Consider the following 18,472-nt stretch of genomic DNA (forward strand, 5'->3'; position numbering starts at 1 on the left):
AACAAACAAGCTCTAAATGAATAAATAAAAAATTAATCTCACTTTGAATATATGTTTAAAAGTGAATTATTGTGAGTGGAAAAAAAATAAAGTTGAAAATAAAGAAAAGTGGAAAAAGTGAGAATAAATAAATAAGACAAAGATGGAATTTGAATTATGAGGTGAAATTAAAACTTCAAAATAATGTGTATTTTAATTTTATGTATTTATTTATTATTATTCTAATTGAATTCATTATTTGATGTAGACAAACAAGTAAGTATTTGAAATTGAACCTCAAATTTCAAATCCAATCTAATAATATACTAAGACAAACATAAACTTTTAGTCATGAATCATGATCAATATGTTGTGCTTCATGAACCAATAAGATAATAAGAACAAATACCATTATTCTTCAAGGCAATATTTTCCTTAAACTAACCTTCTGTTCCGAATTGAGACTTGGAAACTTAATATTGAATTGAATTCTCAAATTTCCTTTCTGGGACGGATCTTTTGCAAACCGCATTCCTTCCCTTGGAACAACTTCCTCGTAGTTAGGATGAATCACCTTATTGATTGGAATCCTCAATAATCGTCCATCCAAAGTTGTGAGAATTGTCGTATAACCTGTCAATGCCTCTTTCAAAGATATATTGATCGTAACCACAAGATCATTTCCTTCACGTTTGAATATAGGATGAGGTTTTTCTTCTAAAAGAACTACCATATCCGATGGAAACATGTTTCGTCGCTCGTTTCCTTTCCCGGGGAAGAAAACCTTCGTTCCATTCTTCCAAAACGGCTTTAGTTTAATAGCTAGGAGTTCCTCCACTTGTATCAATGTCCTGCTATATTGAGGCCAAATTAGACCAAATCTTAAAAGTTTTATGTGTAAAAATAAATTATATGGTCATTTATAAACATATTTTTGATGTTAGTTTAAAAATATTTCTAAATGAGATAATACATATGTTTCAAATAATCCAATATATACTTACCCATTGGAATCAAGGACTTCTCTTGAAATTCTCATCTTCTTAGTTGATCCATTATACAGATCCTCAAGAGAATAATGTAGAGTCTTCTCAATGGGAGCTTCCTCTTTAACTCTTGCACTAAACCAATTAGCATTGCCGAAATTGTTTTCAGAAAATGATGACCCGAAGAAATCTGTAAATATGTCTTCAGCGCTCTTAGAATTCTCAGAGGAATTGTCTGACGCCTTAGGCGGCGGACTAGGTGTCGGATTACTCCTCCCTTGACCCCGATTATAGTCCGATGCCTTAGGCGCCGAACTAGACGTCCGATTATTCCTTCCTTCACCATGCCGATCATAAATTACTCTTTTTTCAGAGTTACTTAAAACCTAATTAAGAAGGAACAATTTAGATTAGTATCAAGAAAAAATAAAAAAATAAAAAATATTTTGAATGTAGAAAACTAATATTCCCGTGGGCTAAAACTTCAGCTTAAGATATGTTTTAAATGAAATTGTAAAAAATATATATATATTACTGCATAGGCTTCAGAGATCTGTTTGAACTTAGCTTCAGCTTCCTTCTTGTTATTAGGGTTTTTATCTGGATGCCATTTCATAGCAAGCTTATGGTAAGCCTTTTTAATTTCATCATCTTTAGCTGTATTGTTAACTTGCAGAAGCTTATAATAATTGAAAGCCATATTGGTTTTCTCTCTTTTTTCCCTTCAATTCTGGTGCTTTAACCTTTTATGATTAGGGTTTATTGTTGAAAGAAGACTGCGGTATAATGATTAACTTTTGACCGAGTATTATGCTTTTTTTAAGGAACTTAAGAAGAGGTATAAATGAACTAATATATGATTATAAAATGTGGATGATTGAAATATTTATGTTTTAAACTGTTATTTTTAATAATTGTTTTAACATTTTTAACCGAAAATGGATATAAATATAGACTAAGTATAAATCCTAAGAATAAGTAAAAATAGAAAAACGAAAAAACGCTATAATAATGAATAAATCTCAATTACCAGTACAAAAACAAGTATTAATATAAAATAAGGGTCAATTATTATTTGAGATTAGAAGTCATTTTTATAAATGTAGCTTGAATTTTGAATTATATAAGATGAGACTCAATTATCACCATTTTTATAATTATTTGAGTCTTTTTATAAATTGACAAAATGTTCATAGTGTTATTCTAACCTATTATTTTTTTTAAAAATTATTTATTGTTTCGAGATGTACAAATTATTTGAGAAAAATAGAAAAATGATAGATTTTTAGTATTATTATTTAATAAATTTTTGAAACAACATAATTTTTGTATATATTCTATCAATTTAAACATTTTTTTTATATTTTAAATTTAGTTTTTTTTATGAGATGTATGAGTTCTAAATTGTCAAATACAATTTAAATGCTTTAGAAAATATTTAATACGTGGAAATAGTTACAAACAATAGAAGAGAGAATAGATTTTATTTTTTTACAAGTATTATAAATTAATTAAGAAATGAAAATACTTTACTAAAATAATAAAATATTTGGTCAATTTTGATAAAAAAGTTTTTACCTAAATTGGAGCCTCAAATAACATTACATTTGGCCATATAATAAGAGGAATGAGATTGCAAGTGGGTATAATGAGTTAATATTTTACAATTTATCTTAAAAATATGATACATTTATTTTTTATATTAAATTATTTAATATTTTAATTCAATAATATTTTTTTATCTCATTAGTTTTTTTCTCTATTATCTATTTTTTTATTAATTTTAAAATGGGATAATATCTCCTCTAACAAAGCTGGCTTTGGTTGGGTGATAAAAATACATCTTTCTTCTGCAGGAAAATGCAATTTAGAAGAATGAGAAACAACGTGTACAGACTGAAGAATAATGATGACGAATATGTTCAGGGTCAAAAGGGTGTACAAAATCTGGCTATCGAGTTCTATAAGAAGCAAATGGGTACAAGAAAGTAGCATCATAGTCACCTGAATACCTTGTATCAGATTATCGATAGAAAAATTTCTGTTGAGGATAGTTGCGAGTTAATAAGGGTTGTCACGAGGGTTGAGGTTAAAGAAGCTCTATTCTGTATTGATGGGAATAAAAACCCGGGTCGGATGATTTTAATGTGAAGTTCTTCAAAGACAATTGTTCGATTGTGGGTAAAGATATTACTGATGGGGTTCTGGAGTTTTTCAAGAACAGAAAGATGTTAAAGTAATGGAATACATCGGTCCTTACCTTGATCCCAAAACTACGGTGCCCGAAAAAGTACAAGATTTCAGACCATTTCTTGTTGCAATGTGGTTTAGAAAATAATTTCAAAAATAATTTCTAATCGTTTTAAAAATGTCATAGGAAAAATAATAAATCTTAATAAATCTGTATTTATCCATGGTAGGACAATCTCTCATAATATTCTTTTCATATAGAGCTTTTTAAAAGGATACGGGAAAAGAAAATATCCCCGAGAGTGACTTTTAAAATAGATATCAAGAAAGTTTTCGACTCTGTTAGATAGGAAGTCATTCAGGATTTTTTGGTTGTATCTGCTTTTCCTATGATTTTTATTGATTGGATATGCAATGTGTTTCTTCATAATGTTTTGTTGTTAGCATCAATGGAGTCAGCAGAGGCTACTTTAAAGGTGAAAACGAGGTAAGGCAAGGGGAACCCCTCTCTTCTTACCTTTTCGTAGCTATCATGACAATCTTTGAGACATCTTCACGATGTTCTAAAAGAATCGTCCATACATTTTTCATCCTTTCTGTGAGATAGATGAGGTAACCAATTTATGCTTTGCTGACGATTAGTTCATTCTAGCGCACGCAGATGTCGATTCCATTAATACTATTAGGGTTGCACTAACGTTTTTTGAGGTTACTAGTCTTAGTATTAATGAAATCAAAAGTATGACATGTTATGGAGGAGTGTAAATTTCTTGATTAAAGATCAGGACATATAATTAGGGCAGAATGAGATTAAAAACGTGAAAATCCAGATGTGCCTATTTGACTTTTATTTTTGTATTTATATTATATTAAAATATTACAATAATCCTTGTATTATATTAGTACATTCAAAATGAATTCATAAACTAATTGTTTTTATTACATTATTTTACATCCCTTTCTCAAGATGGACATCTCTCAAGTTCATCTTGTCTCAGAGGCTAAAAAATAAACCACAATCTAAAGTTTTTGTGAATATGTCATCTTCCTGCATCTTTGAATAGACATGTAAAGGTTGAATAAAACCTTGTTTAAAGTTATCTCTAACAAGGTGACAATCTATATCTAAATGCTTGTTCTCTCGTTGAAGACCGGATTTTTAGCAATCTGAATTGCAGCTTTATTATCACATCGAAGTGGAATCGACAAACTCACTTTTGTGTTAAAATCGTTCAACAAATAAGATATCCACTTTAGCTCAAAAAAAGTAGCGGCCATACTCTGGTATTCTTCTTCAGCGGTCGACCGTGATATCATAGTTTGTTTTTTTGTCTTCCATGATACCAAAGCTCCTCCAAGTTTGATGCAATAACCTATGAGAGATCTTCGACTATCTGTACATGTTGCCCAATCGACATCTGAAAAATCCTCAATCATATTAGTTAGAATTACAATGGTAAAAAAGTCCTAGTTAAGGCGTGCCCTTTAAGTATTTAACTACATATAAAGTTGCCTCCCAATAAACTTCTAATGGTTTATGCATATATTGACTCAGCTAACACTAAAAAAAATATCTGGTCGAGAGAAGTTTAAGTAAATAAGTCGTTCAAGTAGTCTTCTAAATTTTTCTGGTTCAACTAATTTTGGATTGTCCGATTCATTGAACATTATCCCCCTTTTTATGGGAATTTCAACTGGTTTGCACCCAGATAATCCTATGTGAGCTAGTATGTCAAGTATATACTTGCGTTGATTTACAAACAAACCAGCACAAGTGCGTTGTAATTCTAGTCTAAGGAAATACTTAGCATTACCTAAATATTTGATTGTGAATTTTGAATCTAGATATTGTTTAACATTATTAGTAGTCTATAAACAATTTTCAGCAACGAGTATATCATCTACATATACTAATAAGTCGGTGAATGTTTTTTCAGTTTTTAAAATAAACAAACAGTTACCATTTATTGACTGAACAAAGCCAAATTCAATCAATTTTTTTGAAAACTCTCTGTTCCACTGCCTTGAGGATTGTTTTAAGCCATAAAGGCTTTTATTAAGATGACATACCTGATTTTTTTTGCTCCAATTATCCCTTCTGGAATGTGCATGTATACATCTTCATCTAGGTCACTGTGGATAAAGGAATTGTTAATGTCAAACTGCTACAAAAACCAATTGTTAGAGGTTGTCAAAGCGAGTAAAATTCTTACCATGACTGCTTTTGCAACTGGAGAGAAGCTATCGTGGAAGTCAATCCCATCTCTTTGGTTGTATCCCTTTACTACTAGCCTCGCTTTGTACTTTTCCACTGTTCAATTTTGTCTTGTAAATCCATCTGAATCCAATTGGTTTCTTTCCATTTGGAAGTTTAACTAGATTCCAGGTATTATTGTGTTTTAAGGCAGTTAGTTCCTCATTCATGGTAATCTGTCAATGTTTAATTTTTTCAGCTTCTTTTTAAGATTGTGGTTCTTTAACTGTGGAAATAGTTCCTAAAAAATCTAAGTGTTCATTATTAATACATTTAGTTGTATATGGAAAAGTATTTTGAGTATAAGAAGTTCCACTTTTAAGATTTGTATTTGAATTAACAACATAAGTATTATTCCAAACATGGGTCTTCTTTTCCCTATTACGGTTTCTTTGTTGATTTTGTAAAACATTGGTTTCCCTTAGTTGTATAAACGAATTTCGTTTAGAGTTTTCACAAAATTTTGAATCATAATCAGCATCATAATTTATAGAAGTTGAATCTCCTGTAATTGAGTCTTCTGATTCTTCATTAGATTCATCAAAATGATCTATATTTATAGAATCATTTATCTTTTCTAAATTTTTTATTTTCCTTTGATATGGAAGATATTTTCATAAAAAATAATCTCTTGTGACAAAAATATTTTCAGTTGTAGTGTCAAAAACTCTAAATCCTTTTTGTCCTGGACAATATCCAATGCATTTTTTTCCTCTTGGTTCAAATTAAGTTTTGTGAGGAGTGTTGTTTTTGGCATAGCACAAACATTCAAAAACTCTTAATTGTGAAAAATCTGGTTGTTTTTTATGCAGTTTAAAAAATGGAGTTTTCCAATTTAAAATTTATGTGGGAGTCCTATTAACAATATGTGTTGTCATTAGCAGTGAAAAAGACCAAAAACATGAAGGTAAACTTGCTTGAAATAGAATAGAATGGGAAATTTGAAGATGGTGCTAGTGTTTTCGCTCTACCACCCCATTTTGTTGTGGGGTTTAAGGGCAAGATTTTTTATGCAATATTCCATTTCTTTTGAAAAAAATTCTGAGATTCAAAACATCAGAACTCACTTCCATTGTCAGTTCTTATAATTTTAAAGAACAATTTAAATTGTGTTTTGACCATAGCATAAAAATCAAAAAATATTTGGCAAACAAGATTTTTAATTTTGAGCATGTATGTCCAAGTAAACCTACTATAGTCATCTACAATTGTAAGCAATTAAGGACAATCAATGAAAGATTTTTCTTTATTTGGGCCCCAAATGTCCATATGAATCAATTCGAAACACTTAGTGGTTTTAGATTGACTATTATTGAAAGGTAATCTTTTCATTTTTGAAATTGGACAAGCACTACAATGAAAATTCTCATACTTATCTAAATTAAAAACATTTTTTAAAGTAATATCAGAAAGATGACCAAATATTCTATGCAGTAAAGTAAAATAGTACATGTATGGAAGATTTTGTTCTCTAAATCAGTTTCTAATAGGTACAGCTTTTGAGAAAAATCTCATCGTCCTATGATTGTATTGTCTCTAACATCTTGCAATAGACAACCAGTAGAAGAAAATTGACAACTAATATTGTTTATTGTATTAAGTTTTAAACTGAAACTAGGTTATAAGTAAAGTCTTTTACATACATTACATCATACAATATCAAGTTTCTAATTAATCTAACATTTTCTATTTGTTTTATATGTTTTATTGTTCCATCAGGTAGAAATAATGGCATATTATTTACTTTTCTAAGATCAGTCATCATACTCTATTCAGCACATATGTGACAACTAGCACCGTTGTCTATTATCTAAACATGTTTATCCTTAGAGTTATTATGTACATTCAAACTACAAGTATTGGTAAGGTTTTTAGAAGAAAACATACCTTCGTAATATTTTTCTTTACCCTTGCCTTCTGTTTGTAATCCTTTCATAACTTCTTTCACCACTGCTTCAATGCCTATGTTACTGAACTTTGATAGCCAATTTGATCCCAAGGTAAGATGAAATTTAGAAACAACCATCAACTATAACCCTGAGGAGGACTCAGGTTATTCATCACAATACGAGAAGGGATTGTTAGTTGCTACATTTTCTTTTTCTAGAAATTTTGTTTTCCACCATTCTTGGTTATGCCCTTCCATTCTACAATGAGTACAAAACAGATTTTTTGTTGCCTTCCCATTTCTTCATTTGTTGTTTCCTCCTCTTCCTCTATTGTTTCTTGAATTATTTTGATCCCTTTGTTAATATGAACTATCTTTCATTAGCATTGCAAAGTTATCAGTCTGTTTGCAAAATTATCAGTCTGTTCAGACATTAATGTTTTAACTTCCATTTGTCTTTTAATGCTCAACAACATTGCCTAGGCTTTGTTCAAACTTGGTTTTGGATCCATAAGAATTATATGTTGTCTTGCGTTATCGAAATATTCATTCAGTCCCATTAGAAATTGTGTAAGCTTGTTAGAAGTATCTAACTCAATTACTAACTTTTTCATTCTACAGCAACAATGAGTTCTTGGATCGCATTCTCAAGTAGGAAATGGATCAAGAACCATCAGTTCATCCCATAGCTTCAAAAATACTTTTCAAGTATCAAATTTCCTTATCGTAGATTACTAATGGCCTTCTGGATTTGATATGCTTCTGGACCATTATTTTCTTGATATCTTTCTTTGATATCTGTCCACAAATTCAAGACTGTAGTCGTGGAGGAGTAGTAAGCCTTGATTTCATCAAACACCGTATTTAGAATCCAAGATTGAACTAAATAGACCATCTTTTTCCATCAATCGAAGTCATGTGCTTCTCTTGGAACTATCAATGACTCATCTATAAACCCTAATTTCGATTTTTCTTCTAAGGCTAAACGAACACCACTACTCCAACCTATATAATTTCTACCATTGAAAACAATTGTACAAATTATCCCACCTGTATTATCAGAGTTATGCATAGTGTACAAATCATTGTCTTGTTTCTTCTTGCCGATCATTCTTGTAGTTGTATCTCTCAAACAATTTGATGAGGATGATGAAGAATAATAAGTTGATGAAGATTTAGGAGATTCACCTTTTTCTTTTGACTCTTCTTCTACAACTTCTTGATCACTCTGATCGGATGATGAAGACTCTGGAGATTCAGCTTCTTCTACAACTTCTTGATTACTTTGTTTTTCTCGCTTTGATACACTGTAAATTTCTTGATTAAAGATCAAGACATTAAATTAGGGAAAAATGAGATTGAAAACGTGAAAATCCAGATGTGCCTATTTACTTTAATCTGGTATTTATATTATATTAAAATATTACAATAGTTCTTGTATTATATCAGTACATTCAAAATGAACTCATAAACTAATTGTTTTTATTACATTATTTTACAAGGAGTGAAGGATGAAATAAAGCAGAACATATTCACCATCATGGGCATTGCGGAAGGTAGTTTTCCTGTAAGGTATTTAGGGATTCCTTTAACCGCGAAACAGATCGAGATCTCATATTATAAGCCGCTGATTGAAAAGGTAAAAACCACGATATCTGGCTGGGCGGCGAAGAAACTTTCTTATGTAGGGAGGATCGAGCTTATCAAAACCGTAGTCATGGGCATAATTGGATAATGGGCGCAACAAATGGTCATTTCGAAGAAGGTTATGAAGGAGCTACACACGCTAATGAGGAACTTCATTTGTGACAGTAGCGGAAGAGAAGGAAAGAAAATCAAATGGATTGCTCTCTGTAAGCCGAAAGAGGAGGGAGGCATTGGCCTGATGAACTACGTCAAGTGGAACAAGGCTCTAACCTTCAAGCATCTGTGGGCATTGGAACGCAACCAGGAATCATTATGAATGAAATGGGCACACACGCAATTTATGAAACAAGAAACCAGTATATGGACGTGTAAATCAATGAAGGTATGAGCTGGTCAATAAAGAAAATTCTTAAACTGAGAAGTGATATTGCAGACTTTTACGACATTCGGCTAGGGGACGGGAAAGGCGCTCTGTTCTGGAACGATCTCTGGTTCAAAACCCAGCTAATTATTCAAAAAGAGGAGTTCAAAAACACATGTATCAGAAGGGACTGTGTAGTGGTGAAAATCAGAGACATAAAAGACGAAGATTGGGACTCACTTTTGAATAGAAATCTAGAAGAACAGAGGATACTGGATCACATCAGTAACATACAACTCCAAGACAGACCCGACATTCATGAATGGAATGCAAAAGACAATGGGAAGCTGTTCTCAAAGAGAATATGGAAGGTAATCCGAGAAAAAGCGTAGAAAGTAGAATGGGCTCCTCTCGTTTGATCAACCATGATCAATCCTCAACACCAATTCATCGTATGGCTTACCTTCTAAGAAAGACTCTGCACTCGTGACCGTATCAGTAAGTATATGAGCATCTCAGACGTGATCTGTCTTCTATGTAACGGAAGTGAAGAAACCATTGATCATCCATTTGGGAGCTGCAGTATAACATTGGAAATTTGTGACATATTTTCTAAAAGTCTAGAGCTGATTAGTTTCCCGAAGGAATAGAAAAAAATCAAAGAAGCGGCACTAGTCAAAGCCAAAGGAAACAGATTCGCAATAAACATATTCAAGTGGGGCTTTGGAGTAGTATTTTACAATATTTGGCAAGAACGTAATGCGAGAGTCTATAGTAGAACCCGCAGAAGTGTTGAAGAATTATGGAGAAGCATAGTCTCAGATTGTGGAGCACTTGCAGGAACATGGAGAAAAGTTCCAAGTACGGAGCAAAATTTGAATATCAGTAGGAATTAGATTTACTATTTACTTAAAAAATTAGAAATGAAAATATTGTAATCAGATAGTTTATTGTAATTAGGGTTTATTCAGAATGATACAATTTCAAAATTATTCTAGGTCTGTCTAGAATGATCTCTTAAACTCGTAGTGTCTTTCCCGTTTTTGGGAATTTTTAATGAAATAACGCTAAGTCATTTTTCCCAAATAAAATATCTCCTTTAACATGATTTTAAAATTGTTCATTTTACATTTATTTTTGTTTGTAATTATTTCTTATACATTTCTTTTTGAATAAAGGAGAGCTAGCATGTCACCTCACAACCATGACTTCCTGCTTAAACTCAAAGCGCATCTTGTACATTAATTTTTGTTTGAAATAGTTAGGTCAATTCAAATAGTTAAAAAGTAAGAATATAACTCCATGTATGAATAATTCTTATTCTATTATCAAAACATGAACTCTCTTAATAAATAATTTAAACTATCTTTCGTTTAAAGTTCTATTTATGTTGTGTTTCATAGATTTGAGTTAAAGCTTATTTTGACTATAAACTTATTTTGTTTTCAAATAAAATTACATTTTTATCACTCCTAATTAAATGTCACTAAAGGTATAACCGCTCTTTTAGTGTAAGTCATAACTAGCTGACCGATTCAAACCTATTACGAGTTTTGCATTACAATACTATATTTTATATTTCGTAATTTTTAACATATTACTATATTTTAATTATAAGATTATCAGACATTTTCTCTCCTTCAACGTCAATAATAATATTTAAATATGGAAGAGAGAAATGAGTAACAACTTTATCGTCGCTTTAATCTGCAACATCTTTGTTTGAAAATAAAATATAACACATACGATGTCGTTTGTGATTTAGGTGGAAGAAGTAATATCAAGACGAATGTGAATGTTTGATATATATATATTATATATATATATATATATATAAAAGAGAAATCCGTGTCAATTTTCAACACAAATAACGTTTTTATAATATTTTAAATAGTTTTAGATATTTACAGTGAAAATTCAAACACAAATAAATATATAAGAAGAAATTTCAAATAAATATAAATATATAATTAAGGTCATGTATAAGGAGATATTTAAAACTTAGTTAAATGTGTCTAAAGCGCATTATACATCTTACCCCTTTTAATATTTATATTTGGAGGAATCGAGTTGTATGAATTATTTTGGAGAAATATTTTGTTGTATGAATTATTTTGGAGAAATATTTGGTTGTATGAATTATATGTGTTTCCTACATTAAAATAAATAAAATTATAAATTTTATAATAGCTTAAATATTTTGGACTCGAAAGATGGAATCCAGGGATGCCACAAAAAAATCATTCAAATTTATTTTGTGTTCATTATCTTATTTTGCGAGACGACCTCCCATGAGTGTCTAAGAATTTGAAGGAGTTATGTAAATGAGAATGATAGCATATATGTGGGTGATAATAAGAATTTGATACATAGGAGGAGTTAAGCATTTTTTTTATATTGAAAATGAGTTTTAACAAATTTACTTAGAGTAAAGTGTTATCTGTGAATTGTATCAATTCTTTTTTTTTTTTTGAAAGATGACGTAGCATCGATATAATAAAATTCATAAAAAGACAAAGGAGTTAATGAGTTCAAAGAAAAATCAGAGTAAAAATAAACTGAATGAGGAGTGTGTTCCAGTTTTTACAAATTAACCAATTCTTCTCGCCTGTAGGAGTACGTCTCCACGTTCGGATGAGGGAGTTGTCGTCGGTGATAATATTGTTCCAGCCTGTATCTGCATTGTTGCGGACACTTGAGAAGGATCTAGCATTCCTCTCCATCCAAATGTGATGAACAATATTGGCGAAAAAACACTTTAAGGTATTAGAGTTGAAGTTGTTGCCTTTGGTCTTTATGATTGGGAGGTCCTTGATGTCGGTCCATTCGTTTGCGAAGCTTAGGAAGCTCATTGATGAGGAGAATTTGTGCCAAAGCAAGGAGGCAAAAGGGCAGTTCCCAATGAGGTGTTCAATGGACTCCTCATTTCCCAAGCAAAGAAGACAATTAGGATCGAGAATGCTCATGTACTTCTTTATCCGATCATGGTTATTGAGTCTCTCACGAAATGCGAGCCATAAAATTAATTGGTGTCTGGGGATCACTTTGGTAGACGACAATAAGTGGGACCATGGTACAACGTCCCCATAATCACGAACACAATCCCAAGAAAACTCTAAGTTGAACCTACCATTGTTCTCGACACTCCAAACACGAGAATGCTCATGGTTATTCAGATGATAGGATGAAAGTGCATCAAGGATTCTCGCACCTTCTTGAATAGTTCTCAGAAGGCTGTTCCAATCACCTCTTTTGAGTTATTGAACTGTGGCCAATTGACATTCTCGCCTGATTTGAGTGATGGAGAAGACACTATTATGAAGGATGGATCTGTTTCGAACTAGGGGTCATGTTAGAACAGAGTGTCATTACCGTTTCCAATTTGAATGTTGATCATTTTGCCCGTGCTGTCTCTAAGCTTCAATTTTTTTTAAGGGACCACGCCATACCCATTCTAATCTTGCATGTCCAGATGTTGATGTATTTTCTAATAAAACTCGAGTGTACCCATCCAACCTAAAGCGAATCCTGTTTCTTTTCCAACGCCCAAAAGTGCATGTAGGTGAGTATTTTATTCTAGGAGACACTATCATTGATGTCGATTCCGCCTTCATTTTTGGGCTTGTATGTGTCCGTCCATTTGATCTTTTCTCCACCACGCCCTTGAGTCCCCCAAATGAAATTCCTCATAAGGTGATTAAATTATTTCATGACTTTCTTCGGGAGGACGATCTGCTGCGCCCAGTATAAGATAATACCCATAATGACTCTTGTGACCAGCTCAATGCGATCTGCATAAGAAAGTATTTTAGTAGCCCATCCCAGAATAACATTTTTTTTACATTTTTCAATTAGAGGTAGACAGTGCGAAATTTGGAGTTGTTTAGAGGAGAGCGGGATGCATAGGTATCGGACGGAGAACGATCCTTATTCAATGCCCATGATCCCAAATATGCTGGCTTTGGTTTTCCTCCTTGACCCTGCCATAGAAAGCAAGACTTTTGCCCTGATTAATTTTGAGACCTGTAACACTAGAAAAAATGGTTAGAGCCTCCTTGATAGTTCTAATAGAGTCAGCGTCAACATGCGACAGGATGAAGAGATCGTTTGCAAAACAAATATGGTTGATAGATTATTGCTTGCAATATGGGTGATGAGTGAAAGGTCGGTATTTTAGGAGCATTTTAACAATGCACTCAGAGACCTCCATAATAAGGACGAAAATGTAGGAGGAGAGAGGATCCCCTTGTCTAACTCCATTTTCCCCTCTGAAAACCCATCATGGATACCGTTTATGCTTACAATGAAGTGGGGTGTCAAGACACACTGCATAATTCAGTCAATAAAGATACAAGGGAAACCAGAGGCGGTTAAAGAATCGTGAATGGAGCTCCAATTGATGGAGTCAAAATCCTTTTTGATGTCCACCTTAAAAGCCACACGCGGTGAGATGGACTTACTATCGTAACCCTTAAGGAGACCCTGCATGAGTAAGATATTATGGGAGATAGACCTGCCAGGGATGAAAGCTGATTGTCCAAGACTAATGAGTTTTGAGACAAATCCTTTTTATTATAGGTGTAAACTAAAATGTTAAAATATATACATTTTACTATGCTTAGTAATTATTAGAAACAACTTGGCCTTATAAATATTTTACCAAAAAATCATCCCAAATAAAAATGAAAATGAAAAGACAATTAAAGTAAATTAAATTAGTTGAATTTGAGTATAGACAATTTGCCAATGACACGTATGAAGCACCAAGGTCCTAAATTCGAGGGTTTTGGTTGTTGTTGGAAGATGAAGACTCTACTTGTCACTCTAAAAATACATGCAAAAGAGTCAAGACAAATGTTGATGGTTTTTGTATACATCGTACACGTCGCTCATTCTGATCCAGCTGGTTTCAACCTCAGTATTTTCACATCCTCATATAAGCCAGCTCCTTTCTATCTAGTTTCTAATTTCTATCCCTTCCCAAATATGGATACAAGAGCAATGAAGCTTTTTTGTTTCCTAATTCTGCTCCTCTTGGTTCCCCGTAAGTCTTTCGTTATGGTCATATCATCTAACAAAATGTTTGTAATTCATTTTCATAAAATGAACTAATAAAACTGTTTAATCATTTTAATCTTCTTGACTTATTTTTGTGTTAAAGATGAAGAAGATGGAGTGATGGTAGCGGAAGGAAAGAGATGCGAGTACAAAATTGAAACTCATTGCGCGATTGACTCGCAGTGTAAAGACGATTGTAGGAGTCGAGGGTTTGAACGTGGTGATTGTCATGGTGTACGTCGTCGATGCGTCTGTTCGAAACAATGTTAATTTCGAACTATGATAGCTATCTAGCTTTGTGTTAATAATGTTCACATGGTGGTCTTACTTTCTAACTACTAAAATAAATTAAGACCTTGAGAATGTAGCAAGAGAAATCAATAATATCTTATTTAAGTTTCAAATTTACAGATTAAAGAAAAAGGTCTTTAAAGTTTCTTTGATTCTTTTTTTTCCATTTTTTTTTGCATTACGATTGACTCGCGGTTACATGCATTTTTAATTTGTTAACATCGTCTCATTCCTTTAATAGAATAGAAAACCAAAATTTTCAAGAGTCCATCTTCCTGAACTTGTGGTTCCTGGAAAAAAGAAGTTTATAATTATGTCTGGCGACACGAGGGTGATGACGTGTACATCAATATCTCGCCTAAATTTGCTTGATTATCCGTTTAATTCTTGAAAAATAAATAGGGTTGCTTTTTGTTTTTTAATTAACTATCCATTATTGGATCTTGTGCTTTTCCCTTAAAAAAATCTTAGCTTGAATAATGTGCTATCCTATCCTTCTGAAAGGTTAACCAAAACCTTAGCTGGGAGGATGTGCTATTCTTCCGGCAGTTCACCAAAACCATAGCTCTACCAATTGTGAATAGACGGCATCCAAGTAGATATTTTAAAATAAAATTAGGAAATATATATTTTAAAATAAAATTAGGAAAATATATATTACAAAATATATCACTATAAATGAAAAAATATAATATTTTTCAAAAGTTTTGTGAATATAAGTATGCATTAAATATAGTAATAAGAAATATTACAGACGATGTAAATATTTTCGCATAATTTATTAAACTTTAATGTTTGCAAAATATTTAGCAATAAGTTATATTTCCATTAACTATTGTATCAAATAAAATACACATAGGGTTGCAGTAACACAAATAAATAATTTTTTTCACTGATAAAATATCATTGCAAAATATATTACACAGTATTTTATACTTTTTAAAATATCTTTTTAAGTATTCGAAATCCTTTCGCAATACGATTTGCATTAATTTATATAAATTTCTATTTATCAATTATTTGCATACCCATCAGTGCAAATATAAATGCTATCAATATTGAAAATAATCGTTTATAATTAGTTCGCAATATAATTTACTTTAAGTTATTAAAGTTAATACCAATTAGTGCAAACGTAATTGCTAGTGCTAATAAATATAATTGTTCATAAATTGTTCACAATAGGATTTGCATTAATATATATAAACTTATACTTAGAATATATTTTCAAATGTTTTCATACCCATTAGTGCAAATATAATTGCAATTCCTATTAAACATAATAGTTTATAAATTGTTCGCAATTACATTTGCAGTAAGTTAAATACATTTATATTTAGGATATATTTTCAAACGTTTTCACACCCTTCAGTGCAAATATAAATGCTATCCATATTAAAAATAATCGTTTATAATTAGTTCGCAATATAATTTACAGTAAGTTATTAAATTTAATACCAATCAATGCAAACGTAATTGTTAGTGCTATTAAATATAATTGTTCATAAACTGTTCGCAATAGGATTTGCATTAATATATATAAATTTATACTTAGAATATATTTTCAAATGTTTTCATACCCATTAGAGCAAATATAATTGCTATTCCTATTAAACATAATCGTTTATAAATTGTTCGCAATTACATTTGCAGTAAGTTATATACATTTATACTTATGATATATTTTCAAACGTTTTCATACCCATCAGTGCAAATATAAATGCTATCCATATTGAAAATAATCGTTTATAATTAGTTCGCAATATAATTTACAATAAGTTATTAAATTTAATACCAATCAATGCAAACGTAATTGTTAGTACTATTAAATATAATTGTTCATAAACTGTTCGCAATAGGATTTGCATTAATATATATAAATTTATACTTAAGAATATATTTTCAAATGTTTTCATACCCATTAGTGCAAATATAATTGTTATTCCTATTAAACATAATCGTTTAGAAATTGTTCGCAATTACATTTGTAGTAAGTTATATACATTTATACTTAGGATATAATTTCAAACGTTTTCATACCCATCAGTGCAAACGTAGTTGCTATACCTATTAGATAAAAATGATCATGATCTTTCCGCAACAACATTTACAATAAGGTATATAAATTTATATTTTTGAACTCTTAACTACAAATCTCCTATATTAGTGTGCACTAATTTAGAAAATTATATTTCATTAATGTTTGCACTAACAATTTGACTGTGTATTGGGAGAATTAATGAAAATCGAATGACATAAATTATTATTATTTTTGAACTCTTGGTTAGAAATCTCCTATATTAGTGTGCACTAATATTTGCACTAACTCATTTATAAAATTATACTGCATTAGTATTTGCGCTCACAATTTGGATGTGTATTACGAGAAATAGTGCAGATCGAATGACATAAATTGTAATTATTTTTTAACTCTCGGGTAGAAATCTCCTATATCAGTGTGCACTAATATTTGCACTAACTCATTTTGAAAATTATATTGCATTAGCCTTTGCACTAATAATTTGGATGTGTATTGCGAGAACTAGTGTAGATTGAATGTAATAAATTAAAATTATTTTTGAACTGTCGGATAAAAATCCCCTGTATTAGTGTGCACTAATATTTGCACTATCTCATTTAGAAAATTATACTACATTAGTATTTGCATTAACAAATATGATGTTTAGTGCAAGAATGGGAAGAATGCCAATTTTACACACCAAGTTGTAAGAAGGTGTCAAATTTACTTATTAAGTATCAAAATTCCATTTATATGTATGAACTTGTCAAAAAGTGTCAAATATATTTAAAATAACAGAAATATTAAACGGTGTTAAATTTTTTGTCACATGTAATATCCACATATTTTTTATTTTTTTAAATTGACATTACTTTAATTATTTTTTATTCAAACAAAACATTAAAATCTTTTCTTATTTATTTTCTCTTTCTTTACTCTCACAACTTACCATTTTCTTTTAATATTTCTCTCTTCATTTATTCATCTATGAGTAATTTTATTATTAATAATAATATTTAATTGATTAATTATAAAAATTGTTCTAAAAAGTAACGAGTTATTAAGACTTCGCCACAGCACTGACAATTTAGGATTCGGCCAACAAAGACTTCACCACAACATTGACAATTTAGGATTCGATCAATGAATGTTTCAACCAATGATGATGATAGTGTAAGATTTAACTGAGAAAGACTTGGATTTGAGGGTTACGTCTAGGAGCTGATAAAGTTTAACAGGGTGAGTATTATGAAAACTAAAATTAAAACAAGTCGGTTAAGGGAGATTTTACCTTGATTCGACATTGTCCGCTAATGGCGACAATGATTTAGGGTTCGACTAATGAAGATATTGGCCACAACGTCTATGATTTAGGAATCGGCCAACAAAAACTTCCACCAAGGATGATGACTATTTAAAATTCAGTTAAGGAGCATTTGGGGGTTAGAAGAATGTAAAAATCCAAAAGAACTTGAGTTAATCAAAGAGAGAAAAATTAGAAAAAAATGGAGAGTTGTGGAGGGATGAGAGAGAAAGTAAAAATAAGTTTTGTTTAAATGGAAAAATAATTAAAATAATGTCAATTTAAAAAAATAAAAAATATGTGGATATTACATGTGGCAAAAATTTTAACACCGTTTAACATTTCTGTTATTTTAAATATATTTGACACTTTTTGACAAGTTCATACATATAAATAGAATTTTGATACTTAATAAGTAAATTTGACACCTTCCTACAACTTGGTGTGTAAAATTGGCATTCTTCCCGTGCAAGAATTAGTGCATATCCTATTAAT

At 31.0% G+C, this 18,472-nt stretch overlaps 1 protein-coding gene across 1 annotated transcript; it reads right to left on the reverse strand.

Moving 5' to 3' along the window:
* Positions 1-397: 397 nt before the first annotated feature.
* Positions 398-1,665, reverse strand: LOC124940377 (protein psi1-like). Its single transcript, XM_047480891.1, has 4 exons — positions 1,501-1,665; positions 1,287-1,351; positions 984-1,220; positions 398-830 (listed from the first exon to the last, which is right to left on the reverse strand). Exons 1-4 carry the CDS (start codon positions 1,663-1,665, stop codon positions 398-400), a joined length of 900 nt encoding a protein of 299 aa, XP_047336847.1.
* Between the last annotated feature and the right edge of the window lie 16,807 nt (positions 1,666-18,472).

Source organism: Impatiens glandulifera, chromosome 5 (assembly GCF_907164915.1).
Source record: "Impatiens glandulifera chromosome 5, dImpGla2.1, whole genome shotgun sequence".
In the NCBI taxonomy this organism is placed as follows: Eukaryota; Viridiplantae; Streptophyta; class Magnoliopsida; order Ericales; family Balsaminaceae; genus Impatiens; species Impatiens glandulifera.

What these genes read in the sequence shown, in the direction of transcription:
- LOC124940377 (XM_047480891.1), bottom strand. Translation starts at nt 1,665, where the DNA reads ATGGCTTTCAATTATTATAAGCTTCTGCAAGTTAACAATACAGCTAAA. An exon ending in AGATCTCTGAAGCCTATGCA is followed by an intron (nt 1,352 to 1,500) that starts GTAATATATATA and finishes CTTCTTAATTAG; the next exon opens with GTTTTAAGTAACTCTGAAAA. An exon ending in GAAGGAAGGAATAATCGGAC is followed by an intron (nt 1,221 to 1,286) that starts GTCTAGTTCGGC and finishes TCCGACACCTAG; the next exon opens with TCCGCCGCCTAAGGCGTCAG.